This window comes from Mycosarcoma maydis, chromosome 1 (assembly GCF_000328475.2).
Source record: "Mycosarcoma maydis chromosome 1, whole genome shotgun sequence".
In the NCBI taxonomy this organism is placed as follows: domain Eukaryota; kingdom Fungi; phylum Basidiomycota; class Ustilaginomycetes; order Ustilaginales; genus Mycosarcoma; species Mycosarcoma maydis.
In genome coordinates, this window is record NC_026478.1 from 1,510,501 (window position 1) to 1,524,233 (window position 13,733).

At 53.0% G+C, this 13,733-nt stretch overlaps 6 protein-coding genes across 6 annotated transcripts; 3 read left to right on the forward strand and 3 right to left on the reverse strand.

Annotated features, from left to right (window-relative positions):
• Positions 1 to 57: 57 nt before the first annotated feature.
• Positions 58 to 1,878, forward strand: UMAG_00522 (uncharacterized protein; the record flags this gene model as incomplete). The annotated part of the gene is made up of 1 exon (XM_011388060.1): positions 58 to 1,878. One exon carries the CDS (start codon positions 58 to 60, stop codon positions 1,876 to 1,878), a length of 1,821 nt encoding a protein of 606 aa, XP_011386362.1.
• A 359-nt stretch (positions 1,879 to 2,237) lies between these two features.
• Positions 2,238 to 3,965, reverse strand: UMAG_00523 (CCR4-NOT core subunit CDC36; the record flags this gene model as incomplete). Its single annotated transcript, XM_011388061.1, has 1 exon — positions 2,238 to 3,965. The coding sequence occupies one exon, from the start codon at positions 3,963 to 3,965 to the stop codon at positions 2,238 to 2,240; it is 1,728 nt and encodes a 575-aa protein (XP_011386363.1).
• Positions 3,966 to 5,106: 1,141 nt separating this feature from the next.
• On the forward strand, positions 5,107 to 6,795 carry UMAG_11439 (uncharacterized protein; the record flags this gene model as incomplete). The annotated part of the gene is made up of 2 exons (XM_011388464.1): positions 5,107 to 5,181; positions 5,269 to 6,795. The coding sequence occupies 2 exons, from the start codon at positions 5,107 to 5,109 to the stop codon at positions 6,793 to 6,795; spliced, it is 1,602 nt and encodes a 533-aa protein (XP_011386766.1).
• Positions 6,796 to 7,074: 279 nt separating this feature from the next.
• On the reverse strand, positions 7,075 to 8,178 carry UMAG_00525 (putative E2 ubiquitin-conjugating protein UBC1; the record flags this gene model as incomplete). Its single annotated transcript, XM_011388062.1, has 5 exons — positions 7,075 to 7,123; positions 7,217 to 7,275; positions 7,379 to 7,789; positions 7,926 to 7,999; positions 8,088 to 8,178. The coding sequence occupies 5 exons, from the start codon at positions 8,176 to 8,178 to the stop codon at positions 7,075 to 7,077; spliced, it is 684 nt and encodes a 227-aa protein (XP_011386364.1).
• Positions 8,179 to 8,695: 517 nt separating this feature from the next.
• UMAG_00526 (uncharacterized protein) lies at positions 8,696 to 10,081 on the forward strand (the record flags this gene model as incomplete). The annotated part of the gene is made up of 1 exon (XM_011388063.1): positions 8,696 to 10,081. The coding sequence occupies one exon, from the start codon at positions 8,696 to 8,698 to the stop codon at positions 10,079 to 10,081; it is 1,386 nt and encodes a 461-aa protein (XP_011386365.1).
• Positions 10,082 to 10,270: 189 nt separating this feature from the next.
• UMAG_00527 (uncharacterized protein) lies at positions 10,271 to 10,783 on the reverse strand (the record flags this gene model as incomplete). The annotated part of the gene is made up of 1 exon (XM_011388064.1): positions 10,271 to 10,783. The coding sequence occupies one exon, from the start codon at positions 10,781 to 10,783 to the stop codon at positions 10,271 to 10,273; it is 513 nt and encodes a 170-aa protein (XP_011386366.1).
• Between the last annotated feature and the right edge of the window lie 2,950 nt (positions 10,784 to 13,733).

A 13,733-nucleotide genomic window follows, 5' to 3' on the forward strand; every position in this document is an offset into this window, starting at 1 on the left:
CAACCTCTTTCGATTTCGCCATTGCCAAGCAGTAGCTTTGGTTTCCCCTCGACCAACATGCAGCACAGCTTCAATTCGTCTACCATCTCGCTGCCCGCGAGCGGCGAAAAAAAGTCAAAGCGCAACCTGCTGAAACGAGTGTCTCTCAAACCCAAAACTCCTCTAAGTCTGCCAACCTTCCGCAACGGCACAAGTTTGGTCTCTTCCAGCGAAGAACGCTCACCTGTCTGCAGAACACCCAATGGCTGTGCAAGCATGCCAACTACACCAAAGTCGGCAAAATTGTTCCGCACCCGATCCTCGAGTGATGCACGCTCGCTGATCTTCTCAACGCGATCGACATCTGCGTCGATAGACGCGATGAGGAGCTCGACCAATTCGAACTTCATCGTCAAGGGCGATGCTCCACCTGTCCCAAGCATTCCCAAGTCGTACCTCATCTCCGACGAGGTGTTTGTAATCGCCAGTCCCCCCAAAGTTCCAGAGAACGCCCCGGCACCACGCACCAGCTCGAGCTCGAGCTCGAGCCAACCGTCTTGCTATTCCATGGATTCTTCTACTTCGTTGCAGTCTGATCACAGTTGGATCGGCAACATGGGCTTCCACTCTCCGTCGCAGGAGAACAACATCAGTCTCTCGAACAACGACCTGCCTTATGTGACCGATGACGCAACTCAGCCTGCTCGCTCGAGCCTGGACGAGATCGATGATCAGATTGTCCTCAACCTCTGTCTCAACCTCTGCCATGGCAGCACACCGACAGGCTTGCCTCCCAACGAGAACGGAGAAATCACTCCTTCGCCGCACCGTAGAAGTTTCAGCTCTGCAGCGGCTCCGTTATTCGGTAGTGTTACTCGCCATTCTCACAGCAGAACTCCGTCGGCGCCTGTCTCGCTTGGTCCTCTTCCGCCTCAACCTAGCCGGCCGCCAACAGAGGCAGTGTTGCGCAAGACAGATGCCATCAAAAAACGATATAGCAAGCAGACGTCTTCTCCTTTACTCTCTTCACAGAGCAACCTGCCAGTCGTCAACAGCGGCAGCGATGCTGTCAGTTGCTGCTTTAGCTCGCCTCGCATTCCCACTGGTATGCAGAAGCTTGACAGCATCTCGAGCCTCAAGAGCATCGAAGCTGGTCTGTCCCAGGACTCCAAGTTGGCGAAGAGAAACCACAAGCGATCCGCCTCGAGACAGTCGATCGTTCCTGGCAAGACGATCGAGCAGGACTTCTTTACCGCGCCCGGTCGCGTCAAGCTGACACCCGGACATATTGCGGCAACTGTACCTGAAGAGCAGTTCGAGGAGCCCCAGCTTCAGTCGCGCTGGTCCGAGGACTCTAATTCCGGCAACGGCGGTGTGGAAGAAGTGCGACGTTTGATTTCGTCGCTCATCTTGCCTAAGCACGGAAGCAGTGCCAAAATGGCTTCGGTCGTCACCTCTAGCCCTGACAGCAGCACACTCAGCCGAAGAGACGTTTGCCTCGACGGATCCAAGACCCCGGACATGGTGTCAGTACGACACTCGAGCTCCTCCTCTTCATCCAACAGCTCCATTTCGGAACATTTGGACCTCAACGCTGTCGCTCCCACTGTGCGGCCCAAAGCTGTCGAGGACGAAGAGGAGACCCTCTTTGACCTTTCTCGTGGAAGCCTCGACTACGGAGCAGTCTACGCTCTGGCGCAGCAATATGCCCAAAGTCACACTACCTCTGTTGCTCCTTCAAGCAAGCCTTCCCTCGCTCGTCCGTCGGCACTCAAAACTTCCAAGCCTACAGGAAACCACAAGTTCTCCTCGCTTCTCACCAACACCGCGGCATCGCGATCGCACAGAAGCCTCACGGTCGACCCCATCGACCGATCCTACCACCTCCGCAAATTCTAGTCATCCCTCGCCTCATCTACACACACCCACACACATGATATCCACATCTCTCCACACTCCTTTCCTGTAGCATTCAGCATTTGCATTCATCTCACTTTTAATCGCATATCTGCTAACACTCATTCAGCGTCAAGCGTGAGCACGGGGCGCCTGTACAATCACAGCACCAACAGCCGCGCCAGACCAGCTGAGAACAGAACACAACTCAAGGCTCGCTGCACTAGACGTGGAACAGGCTGAAGCGAGAACAAGCAAAAGGGTTGATCGCATTTTGATCATAGAAGATTGGGAACACAAATACATGGTGCGGGGAAGGAGCACCACAGCAGGGTTCGTAGAGAGACGTGTTGTGGGGAGACTCAAGACGAGTGCTGCTGTTGGGATTGCGGGGCGGGCGATTGGTGTTCTTGAGCATGGCGTTGCTGCTGACGACTGTGTGGCCTCTGGTGTTGCTGTTGAGCAACTGCGGCCGCGGCGGCTTGTTGGGCGGCAGCCTGTGCCGCCAAAGCCTGCGCCTGAGTGGGCACCTTCTCCTCCAACATCTCGTACATGAGGTGGAAATTCTTCGACACCTTTTCCCAAACCGAGGGATCGAAGAACACGTAGGTACCACGTTCGTACGTTGGCGTCTTCTGTGTAGGCTCCGTGTTCTGCTCCTTGGTCAACCACACATGCAGCTCCTTGTGATACCTCCAGTTGCGTGCGTACAGCTCCTGCGCCGCTACTTCTTGCAACACATCTCTCGGTGTTGAGTAGAAGATGAAGAACAGTGTCTCGTCCGAGAACGACGCGATTTTACTCTGTGCAGGCGGTGGCGGTTGAACATTGTAGCACGATGGCAGCGTAAATTCAGGCTCGATGCGCGAAGATGCCAGCATATTGTTCTCCGACCATGGCGTGATGAAGGACGGATGCAGTGGATCCGACTGGTTGAGCGTCAAGCCAAACGTTTGCAAGTCAACTCCCATCGAAAGCATCGAGAGATCCGGGTCCGATGACTTGATCAGCGCGAGCAATCCGAGCAATCCAAAGCGGTCCGCCGGCGAGGTGAGGATCTGCTGCGCAGGTGTTTGCGCCATCGCACCTGGCTGAGCCAAAGTGCCAGCAGCCGTCTGAATCGAATCGGCTCGAGTCGAAGCATTGTCAGTCAACGGCGACGAGGCACCCAAATTGCCAGCTGCGTTGCGGACGCTCGAAAGAGGCGAACGTGCCGATGAAGGCGAAGAAGAGCGTTGCAGCCCGTTCAACTGATTCGGCGCTGCTGCTCCGTTGTTGCCACCAAACAGCGAGCCTGGTGGCGCCCATGTCTGCTGCTGCACACCCAACCCTGGTCCAGGAGGCCCAACACCAAGCTTGGTTGCGTAGTTGCGGTCGGGTTCTCCGAAACCACCTCTCGCTGCTGACAAGGATACATCGTTTCGTGCACCACCAACTACGGAGCCCAACAAGCTCTGTCGATGCTGTTCGCGTTGCTGATGTTGGTGCTGGAGTGCTGCTGCTGCTGAAACCTGTTCGGCAACTCCGTGCGGAAATCCATCTTCAGCTGTGCGTCCTTCTGTCGAGCCTGTCTGGTTAAGCGCTGGAAAGTCGTCCTGGTTAAAGTTACGCAGAGAAGCACCACCGCGAAGAGTTGACGTGACACCACCCGTCCCCGCCTGTGTCGCGTAGCTGAGACCAGCAAGACCGGGTGCGCCCCCCTGCTGACCCTGGCCACCACCCAACGCCGGAAAGTCGCTGAGGTTAAGCTCTCCTCCTTGGCCCTGCGCTTGAGATTGTCCTGCCGTCTGACCCGAGAGACCAGCCAATTGCGATGCCAAACTCGCTGCGCCTGTCGTGTTGTTTGACCCCCCTGATCCTCCGAATGGAAAGCCACCAGTACCACCCTGTTGTGATTGTGGCATGCCCGGAAACGAGCCCATCATGCGTGGACCGCCTTGAAGATATGGGTACATAGCTGCGTTGATGGCGGCGCCAGGACTGGAAGCGGGAGAAGCTGCTGCTGCGTGGCCTGTATGCTGTGGGAGCCTATTTGCAAAAGCGGAAAGTGGATGAGTATGCCGTTGATTCGCGGAACCTGGTCTTTGCATGACCGAGCCGAAGAGAGAGAGAGAGAGAGAGAGAGAGAGAGAGACAGCAGACTTGAAAGTACAGCTGCGATCAGCTTCTGTGGCGAATAGCAAAATCGTTGGTTGATGAAGGAAGAAGGATGTATTGATGACAAGATGGCGACGAGAAGACCCTACTTTGCGGATGCGACGGTGCGTTTGGTGGCATCCAACTGCTGTTGATGAGAAAGCTTGAGAAAGCAGCAGGCCCGCGTTCTCTGGCCTTGCCTGTCTCTTGACCCTTTCTCACTGCGAACCGCTGGTTGGCTGAAGAGCTGCACTGCAGAAAAGACATCAACAAATCGTGAATTAGCAGCTAGCTCGCCTGATCATCCACTCACTCGTGACTGTTAATGGCCGACTGGAAGGCGGATTCGAACGGCGAATTGCTCTAGCCAAGTTGAAGACGAATGAAGTGCTAAAAAGACGTTTTGTATCCAGCTAATAGAAAGAGCATTCCGATCAAGGTATTCACGATTCACGATTCACGATTTCATGATTTGAATCACTAGTCGAACCTTCTTTATTCACGATTATCATGTCTGGTGATATTAAATTTAATCACGAATAGGGTACAGAGACCAAGACGGAGTAGAACAAGGGGTCTAACATCCTTGACCACGAACCCGTGAAACTCGAAATCGTGAATCACGAATTCGTGATTATTCGTGATTATCAACTTACGACTGATACACGAATCGTGAATTCACGATTGAGCCTCTGCTGTCGACGTGTCTGTGGCCTGCAATCAAACCCAACACACGCTTTGGCCAGGAAGGTCGGGAGAGTCACGAGTGAGCGTTAAAAAGCAGTTGCGAGTAAGATGCGTGATAACTTAGAACTGAGACGACACACACTCACGACTTGTCAGCTGCAAGCACGAAGCCGTCCTCTCTTCGTGCTTGGCTGGAAATCAACACGCGCACGTTGACACAAGCCTCTCGGAAAAGCTCACAGCTAAGGTTCTTCTCATCATCACCATCGCACCGCCTTGTCGATATCATCCGTTCGAATCGACTCGATTTTTGTTGGCACGCCACCATCCTATCACCTTCTTTAGAAGCTGATTACCGCAAGGTTTCACACCTTCCCAACCCCTTGGCGGTGCGCAGAATAGCTCACCATGGCCGACGGACCTTCCAAGGATGAGCTCGTCGAGATCTTCAAGTCGCTCAAGACAACACAAAAGGGCAACAAGGTACGTACGCTTTCCATTCTTACTGCTCGATAGATCTGTTCCTACTAGGCTGCTGATCGCTCCCCTCGCCATTCGACCACTCGACAGGTATGCTTCGATTGTGGAGCCAAGAACCCAACTTGGGCATCAGCCACCTACGCCATCTACATTTGCCTCGACTGCTCCTCCGTTCACCGTAATATGGGCGTACACATCACTTTTGTTCGTTCCACCAACCTTGACTCGTGGCACTGGTCTCAGCTGCGGCTGATGAAGGTCGGAGGGAACGCTGCTGCTGCCGAGTTTTTCAACAAGAAAGGCGGCGCTCATCTCCTCGCCCCTTCCACCGAGGGTAAAGTGAAATACACCTCTTCCGTTGCTCAGGCATACAAGGATGAGCTCCAGAAGAGAGCGCTTCTGGATGCTGCGGGTCAGAGTCTCAACAGCCCCGTCTACTTCCCGGGTCTTGCTGTTGCTTCCACCGAGACGGCGACGCCATCATCCAGCACAAAGGCAGGCGGTGACGACGACGACTTTTTCGACTCGTGGGATAAGCCCGCATCGGCCGCCAAGCCAGCCGCATCAACAACAGCCAAACCAGCACCTGCACCCGTATCGACTCGTGCACCTGCTGCTGCTGCTGCTGCACCCAAGACCGTCACATCCGCCTCTCTGCGCGCCAGCAGTTCCGCCGCTCGAAAGACGCTTGGTGCTGTCAGCCGTACCTCTTCGGCCAGCTCAACGCCGGGCACTACTACACCCACGGGCACAGGTCCCACTACTACCGCCAGTGCTTTGGGCGCACCTTCCGCGCGACCTGCCCGAGCAGGAAAGCTCGGTCTGGGCGTGAAAAAGGCTGCAGCACCGATCGACTTTGCTGCAGCCGAGAGGAAGGCTAAGGAAGAGGAGGCTGCACGTGCAGCAGAGGCTAAAGCGGAACAGAAGGCTGAAGAGACTGCACGCGAAGCGCAAAAAGCTAGCGCGGAACAGGCAGAAGCGGAACGCATTGCGCGAGAGGCTGTCAAGGCAGCCGTGGGCAAGACTTCAGCAGCTACTCCTGCTTCTGCTTCATCCAATGCCAATGTCAGAGGCGCTGCTGGCTCGGTTCCCGATGCGTTCGCCGCTGCCAAGGCCAACGGAGACATGGATCGGCTCGGAATGGGTTTCGGCCGTCTCGGTATGAAAGCCAATGCACACCAAGCCAAGCTCGCCGCGGAACGTGCTGCTGCCGCAGCCAACAACGCTGCAGCTGGAAGCGACTTGGATGCAGGCGGTGATGAACCCAGCTATGCACGCAACCAGTTCTCAGGCCAGAAGAGCATCTCGTCCGACCAATACTTCCAACGCGGATCGTACGATCCACAAGCCACCTCGGAAGCTCAACAACGTCTGCAGTCGTTCCAAGGTCAAACCTCGATCTCTTCTAATCAGTACTTTGGTCGTGATGAAGACGAAGAAGCTGAACAACAGGCAGTGCAGGGAAGCGGCGATTTTGCCGACATCGAAGCTACCGCAAGAGAGTACTATCAGCGATTCATGGCTAACCCCGATGTTCAGAGCAGTATCGACAGTTTCCGTGCAGGTGCGCTCAAACTTTCGCAGTACCTCGAGGATATGAGCCGCAATGGCGCTTGATTGCGGCCCAATTCATGGCGGTCCCCTTGTCGCCCAGGCCGCTTCTACTACAGTATTTCTCACCTGCGCTTTTTTGGGGGTTTTTTTTTTTTGGCTGGCAATTGATTCACCTTGATTCGTGATTGTTTCGTACACGACTTGCGATCATGCGCGGTGCTTGGGAGCCATGCGGCACAAGTCAACGCCTCCTTTGAGACTGTGTGAGTGAAGATGTTGAACGAGAAAAATGCGTGCTGAAAGATTACATGCTTTTGACGGGGTGTGAGATGCGACTTCGGCTTATTTGAGGAGCTCGTTGAGGACTGTGTCGTCGGTGATGTTGCGGACGCTGTGGGAGAAACCAAGCGAACAGGTCAGCTGACGCCACAGAGTTGCGATACGAATCAAGACGTCTTTGAGAACTGTTGGTGATGCAACTTACTTTGCACCTCGGTAGTTAAGCTTTTTCAACGCCTCGATCACCTTGTTGGTTTCGAAGCCCTGGTGAGAATGATCATGTATGTGGACGAATCGACATGTCAGTCTAGAATGATTTCCGAGTTGAGACGATCTTGTGACTATCTTGTGAGACTGGGCAACTCACCATGTTGACAAACTGGTCGACATGCTCCCTCTTCAATCCTGCCAGCAGGATTGGATCGGCCCTGTCACCTGTCTTTCCCACCGTATTCTGGGCATTTGCGGGTGGCTGCGCTGATTCGGAGCCATTTGCGTAGATCTCGGTCCAATATCTGGCGGTCTTTTCAAAGTCATTTTTGTCTCGAAGGTAGTGCTTGGCTACTTCAGCATCTTGTGGGTCGTTTGGCTCGGGCGAGCATAGCAGAGAGCGCAGCGACATAAGCGTAGACTTGAGCGTAAGCACGGGCGACCACTGATCTTTAAGAATGTCGAGGCAAATAGCGCCAGACTGCGAAGAGATGTTGGGGTGATATACGCGCGTGATAAACTTCATCTTGATGGGCTGGAATGGGTAACCTTCGGGTACGACAATGTCCTGCAAAAATCATCAAGGCAATGTACAGCGCAGCATTGGTTTAGTCGTGATGACCAACAGTCGGCACAATCTGCCAGCATTACTGGATCGCATTTGCGCCACCGAGCTTCGGCAGCTACGGCAGGTTGAAACATACTACATCGAAAGTACCCTTCTCGTATGGAGAGTTCTCTGGCCCGGGAAAAGTTCCAACCAGATGGAAGGGCGATTCTGACGTGCGGCCAGAGCAGAAGAAGGCGGCAAAAAGAAGTGATCAGCGACGTCCAGCTGGAATGAGCGGCTTTGAAGCTATGCCTACCATCTATCAATGAGACTTGAATGCCCGAAACCTTGTCATTTTTGCAGTCGTTGATCTCCTTGTTGATACGTCTTAGCCGTGCGTCTCCCATTTTCGCCACTTCTAACGATGCGCAAGGTGAAGATGCTCGATCGATTCCAAAACAAATGGTGGTAAACATGTGGCTCGCGTGAGGGTCACGGGCACGGGCGAGTGTGGTGGGTGTCCCGGCGAGAGAAAGCCTCGTGAGCTCTAAAGCTCTAAAATCACGAATCACGTGAATCACACGAGTTCACTCCACATCGCAAACACGCAGTCAAGCAAGATACAAAGCCGGGTTGCAGCCAAATCGTGAATCACAAATCACAAATGCGATTTGCCTGCAAGAAAGGGAAGTTGACAGAAGAAAAGAAAGAACGAACGAACGGATAAGTGTGAGAGCCGTGTGCAGCCAACAAAATCGTAAAGCAAGAATCAAAGCAAGAATCACATTCTTGCTTTACGCGAATCACGAATGTCACGCAAAACGTTGATCAGAACAGCCAGCATCGACATCTTTGCTGATCCGATTCAAGGTACTACATCGATTCAAGCAAAGCAGTGGACAGAGAGGTTGAGCGTTAGCCGGCATGCCTTTTGCCCAGCTGGTCATCGGGCCGCCGGGCTCCGGCAAAACCACGTATTGCTATGGCCAGTATCAATTTCTGTCTCTTCTTTCGAGGCCGTGCAGCGTGATCAATCTCGATCCCGCGAACGACCGACTACCTTACCCATGCGCTGTGGACATCAATCGACTCATATCTGTGCGTGATGTGATGGCCGAGCTCTCACTCGGACCTAATGCGGCGAATCTGTACTGCATCGAGTACCTCGAGAAGAACGTCGACTGGCTTATTCAGGAGCTCAAGAGGGTCATGGAAGAGCAGCGTCAGGGCACGACGGGTCAGATGGCTGGTCAAGCCGAGTCAGAAGCCCGCATGGGCCCAGTAAGTGCTGGGTTTGAGTACTTGATCTTTGATCTGCCAGGCCAGGTCGAGCTCAGCACCAACCATCCAGCACTCAAGCGCATCCTCGAGACGCTCGAAAAGCAACTGGCGCTTCGCTTTGTCGCCGTACATCTCACCGACGCAACGCATATCACCGATGCATCCCGCTACGTCTCGATTCTCATCCTTGCACTGCGTGCTATGCTTACGCTCGAGCTTCCCCACGTCAATGTGCTCTCCAAGGTGGATTTGCTCGGACAATCCTACATATCGCGCTCAAAGCGCTCACTCGACCGTTATGACAGCCACAGTGACGATAGAGATCATGACAGCAATCAAGACTCTGACCAGGATATAGACTGGAATTCCAGCAGCGGCGCAGGCATGGGTCTTGAGTCTGATTTGGCTTTCAATCTCGACTTTTATACCCAGGTGCAGGATCTTTCTTACCTCCGCGATCTTCTCTCACAGCCATCGGGACCAGGTTCAACACGGCGCAACGAAAAGTATGGTAAGCTCAACCAAGCGATTTGCGAAATTGTTGAAGATTTCGGGCTGGTCTCTTTCGAGACGCTCGCAGTCGAGGATCGACGCTCCATGTTCCGTCTGCTGCAAGTGCTCGACAAGGCTGTCGGGTACATTTACGTCTCGCCCGCGTCACACACGTTCGGTCTCAGCCAAGAGGAGGAGGAAGGCGCCTATGAGCCAGGCCGAGCCTCAGCGACCGCATCAGCAGCACTCAGGTCGCAAGTGCGCCCAGCTTCGCAGGCAGGCCGAATGGGTGCAGATCCACATTCGCTCTTTAGCGTTGCTGACCGTGGCGACCCACTCGGCTGGGGAGACGCACTCGAAGTGCAAGAGAGGTACATTGATCACCGTCATATCTACGATGAGGCAGAGGTGGAGGAGCGTAAGCAGAGGCACGAGAAGGCATGGGAGGACAAGGTTTGGTCCGAAGTTCGCAAGGTGGTCAAGCAGGAGCAAACGAAAAGGGATAGTCAAATCAAGCGCACAGAAGCGCAAGCATAGCAGCACCCATCACTTTGTAACAACAGCATCACAGCAACATGATTCAGTGACCACGCAGCTGGTCAGGTCAAGCTGTGAAACACTCTGGAATCTGGATGTTGATATCACATGAGATCTGTGTTTCGGTAGCGACGTTGGGTATATGATACAGGATGCGAAGAAAAGTACATGGAGGATTGGGACAGTTGTTCAGAGGCCATGAGCATTGAACACATTTTCTTTGTACTCGTTTCCACCCTGCCTTGTAATCAAGATATCGTGGATCTCCTGTGGTGGATGCAGCTGTAGGTCCTTGGCCCTCTGCCAGCGTTCCAATCGGGACAAGCCCATGCAAGGTCCGTAGTTAGGATCCAGATCGAAAACCCTCAAGATCTGCTGAATTCGATTTTCGTGATCGATATGAATCGCTTTAGACGGTGGAACGTTCATCGTCTTTTTCGTCGTGCGCCAAACACCATCCCATCGTTCATCGTCCACATCGAGATCTTTTCGGTTTGCATACTCCGAATCTTGTTTGGATGTTGCTGTGCAAGTAGGTGAAGGCTTTCGCACGAGTGATGATGTGAGCGGTTTGTTAGGTGTTGAAGTCTTGAGGTTCGCTTTGGTCTTGAGCTGGTCCTTGGCAGAGGCCGAGTAGGTAGATTTAGGCTTCGACTGAGCCTTGAACGAGAGTGATTTCTGGTTCGAGCTTTTGGGCGGCATGCTGAAGAGTGAATGGGTGCTTGTGCAGAGGATACGATACGAGACGCGACGAGACGTTCCAAAGAGTGGACGGAGGAGAGATGACGAGCGTAAGCTTGAAACTAAAGGATGAGCGACCAGGCGATACTGCGCTGATAGACGGCGCTCTTGGCTGAGTGATCCGCGATCCGTGATTGCGGGGTGGAGGATGATCCAACATGATCAAATCGTGAATAAACTGACTTACGATCATCTTGAATGTTACATTTCGAGATGCCGTCGTGCGTGGAACGAATCGTGAAATTGTGAAATTGTGAAACTGTGAAATTGTGAATCGTGAATGAGTTTTTGGATATAGCAATGTTAGAGCCTAGATTCGATACATGAGACAATCATGACGCACGAATCACGAATCGATTGTGATAAATTTTATTCACGATTTATTATTTTTAGACCCCGCTTGTTATCCCGATTCCGATTCCGATCTGCAGCGAACGACGCATGCTTCGGTCGCTGTTTTACTCTCCAGATCTGGACCCGGGATTTCGGTCCAAAGCCAGCACAGGGAAGCATTCACGATTAACTTGACTTTTCGGTCTTGAACCTCGTGCTTGGAATCCCAAAGATTCTGAATCCACCTGGCACGGAGTTGGTAGATTCGGCTTGCATGCGAGCCAATCCATGTCCTTGGTGTCTCCAGCTGAGAGAGGACTGGGGGTTCGATTGCAAACGCTCACGAAAGTGAAATGTATGAATACAGCCAAGCCTACAGTGTGTCATGCGTTTGTGCATGTTTGAGGGTCAGAGAACAAAAGAGGCAGAACGCAATCGTGACTGGTCTCTGTGCATTCCGACGGTATCGGCTTTTCACGCCAGCTCCACTCAATCGCCGGCGCTTTTGTTTGATTTCACCTAGTTATTATTATTAATATTGAGCACCAGCCAAATCGAAATTTGCGAGGGTCTTGCGTTGTGCTTCCTGCCCTGTCTGCACGCGGTAAGATCGGTTGGTTCCGTGCAAGCTTTGGCTTGGTACGACGCGGTGACAAGCGGGCAGACTCGTTCTTCGGGTGAAGGCGCGCTTCGCCAACGAGTTGGCCAGCCAGCAGGTTCACGAGATCAAGCGAGCCTCGTGTTCAACCCACCATGACAAACGAGGTCGTTATCCATGCGAGGCGGCTGCGGGGAGCGTACAGTATAGTCAGTATTGCCTGGTGATCGGAGTCCCGAATTGCCGAGGAGCTTTGCCGGTTCCCGAGAAATAGTTCGAGTGGGTTTGCCGAGATGAGAGAAAGGGTCAGGGCTACAAGGCTGGATTCCGCTAAAAGCCGTCTTCACCGCGTCTGCCCTTGCACGTTCAAGCTTGTTTTCTAATTTGGGATGGAATGAGACACAGTTGATGCGAAGAACAGCAGCCTAGCGCTTTGGAAGCATCAGTACTGTCATGACGTTGCCCATGTAAATACAGCATCCACACACGAGTCGCTTGGCCAGCGATGCGCGATGCGCAATGCGTGACAGTCTACTCGATCACTGTACGAGGACCGTGGTTTGGTACATAGCTGCGGTTGAATTCGGCGATCGATCGGTGGTGTTTGCGCGTTGCTGCTCGTTCAGGGATTCATGTGGGCTGGCTTGTTCCAGCTTGCAAACCAACTCTCTGGGCAACTTTATCAACAGACCGATACGCAAGGATGGTTTTCTTGTTTACATCTGCGAAGGTGTTACCCGAGACCTTGATTTGTGCTTTGTGCAGCGCGTAAGTTACCAGCCCATACAGGACGAGTAACTAGTAACTGTATCTCGAATTCCGCCGGACAGCCAAGATAGGCGTGCAGAATGCGTCTTGGCACCCAAGCGCGTGGTTTGCTCCCACGCAACCAACCATGCAGCGTTTGCCGTTTCTCTCATCTCCGTCCCACAAATGCAGCAAAAAAGCATTCTTAGCGAGAAGCCAGGATTCCTTGCTTGTCTCCAACTTGACTTTCATGTATCAGCAACAGTATGCGCACGTCCATGGTCAGGTTTCAAGCATTTTTGGAATAAATCACGAATTCCCAAAGCGACACACGCACGCGACGTAAGTTATCATGTATAGATTGATGGCTTTTCAAGCGCCCCCTAACGAGCTCGGATAGTGCAACTGAGAAGCCGCAGAATCAATGGTAGAAGCGAGCGCTTTGTGCTCTAGTGCTTGTACCACTTGGAGCAGCTAACAGATAACGAACCAAGACTCGAGAAGCGGTAGAAGCCCGCCCGACGAGAGTGGCATGCAACCGAAAGTCAGAGCAATTCGTGAATTCTTCCTAGTAAGTCACGAGTGTGATTCTTCCAAAAATTTTCTTCTGAGTGGTATTCACAATGACAATCGTGAATCACGAATGCAATTGCCAAGCTCAAGTCACGGGTGTTTCGGATTTGCGCATTCACGATTAGATTCTCTGAAGATCATCCCATGGCTTTTTGCTCTGTGTCTTGGGTACGAGTGGGGGGAGGTGGGGGTAGTCCACGGTAACACGCGGGCTAGAGCAAAACCCACTGGGTTTCACGCATCATCTCACAGCCGCGAAGCGTGAAGCGTCAAGCGAGAAGCGTCAAGCATCAAGCTTCGAGCGTCGAGCGTCAAGCGTCAAAGAATCGTGAATCACAAATGCCAGAGAGCAACACAGCCGCTCTTTCTTGATTCGCTCACGGCTCGGGTTTCAATTTGTGAATGGATAAGTTTGTTTGCAAGTCAAGCCTAGCCGAATTGCTGGGAATGCGCGAATTCATCCTGGCAATCGGACACTCGGACACAGACACGGACACAGACACGGACACAGACACGGACACAGACACGGACACAGACACGGACGTAGCACTTTTCACCTTGCTCCGCTCGCTCTCACCCTGCTTTCTCTCACAAGCACACAGATAGCCAATTCACGATTTCAATTCTGCTTGATTCGTCAGAACCCACAGCCAAGAAGAG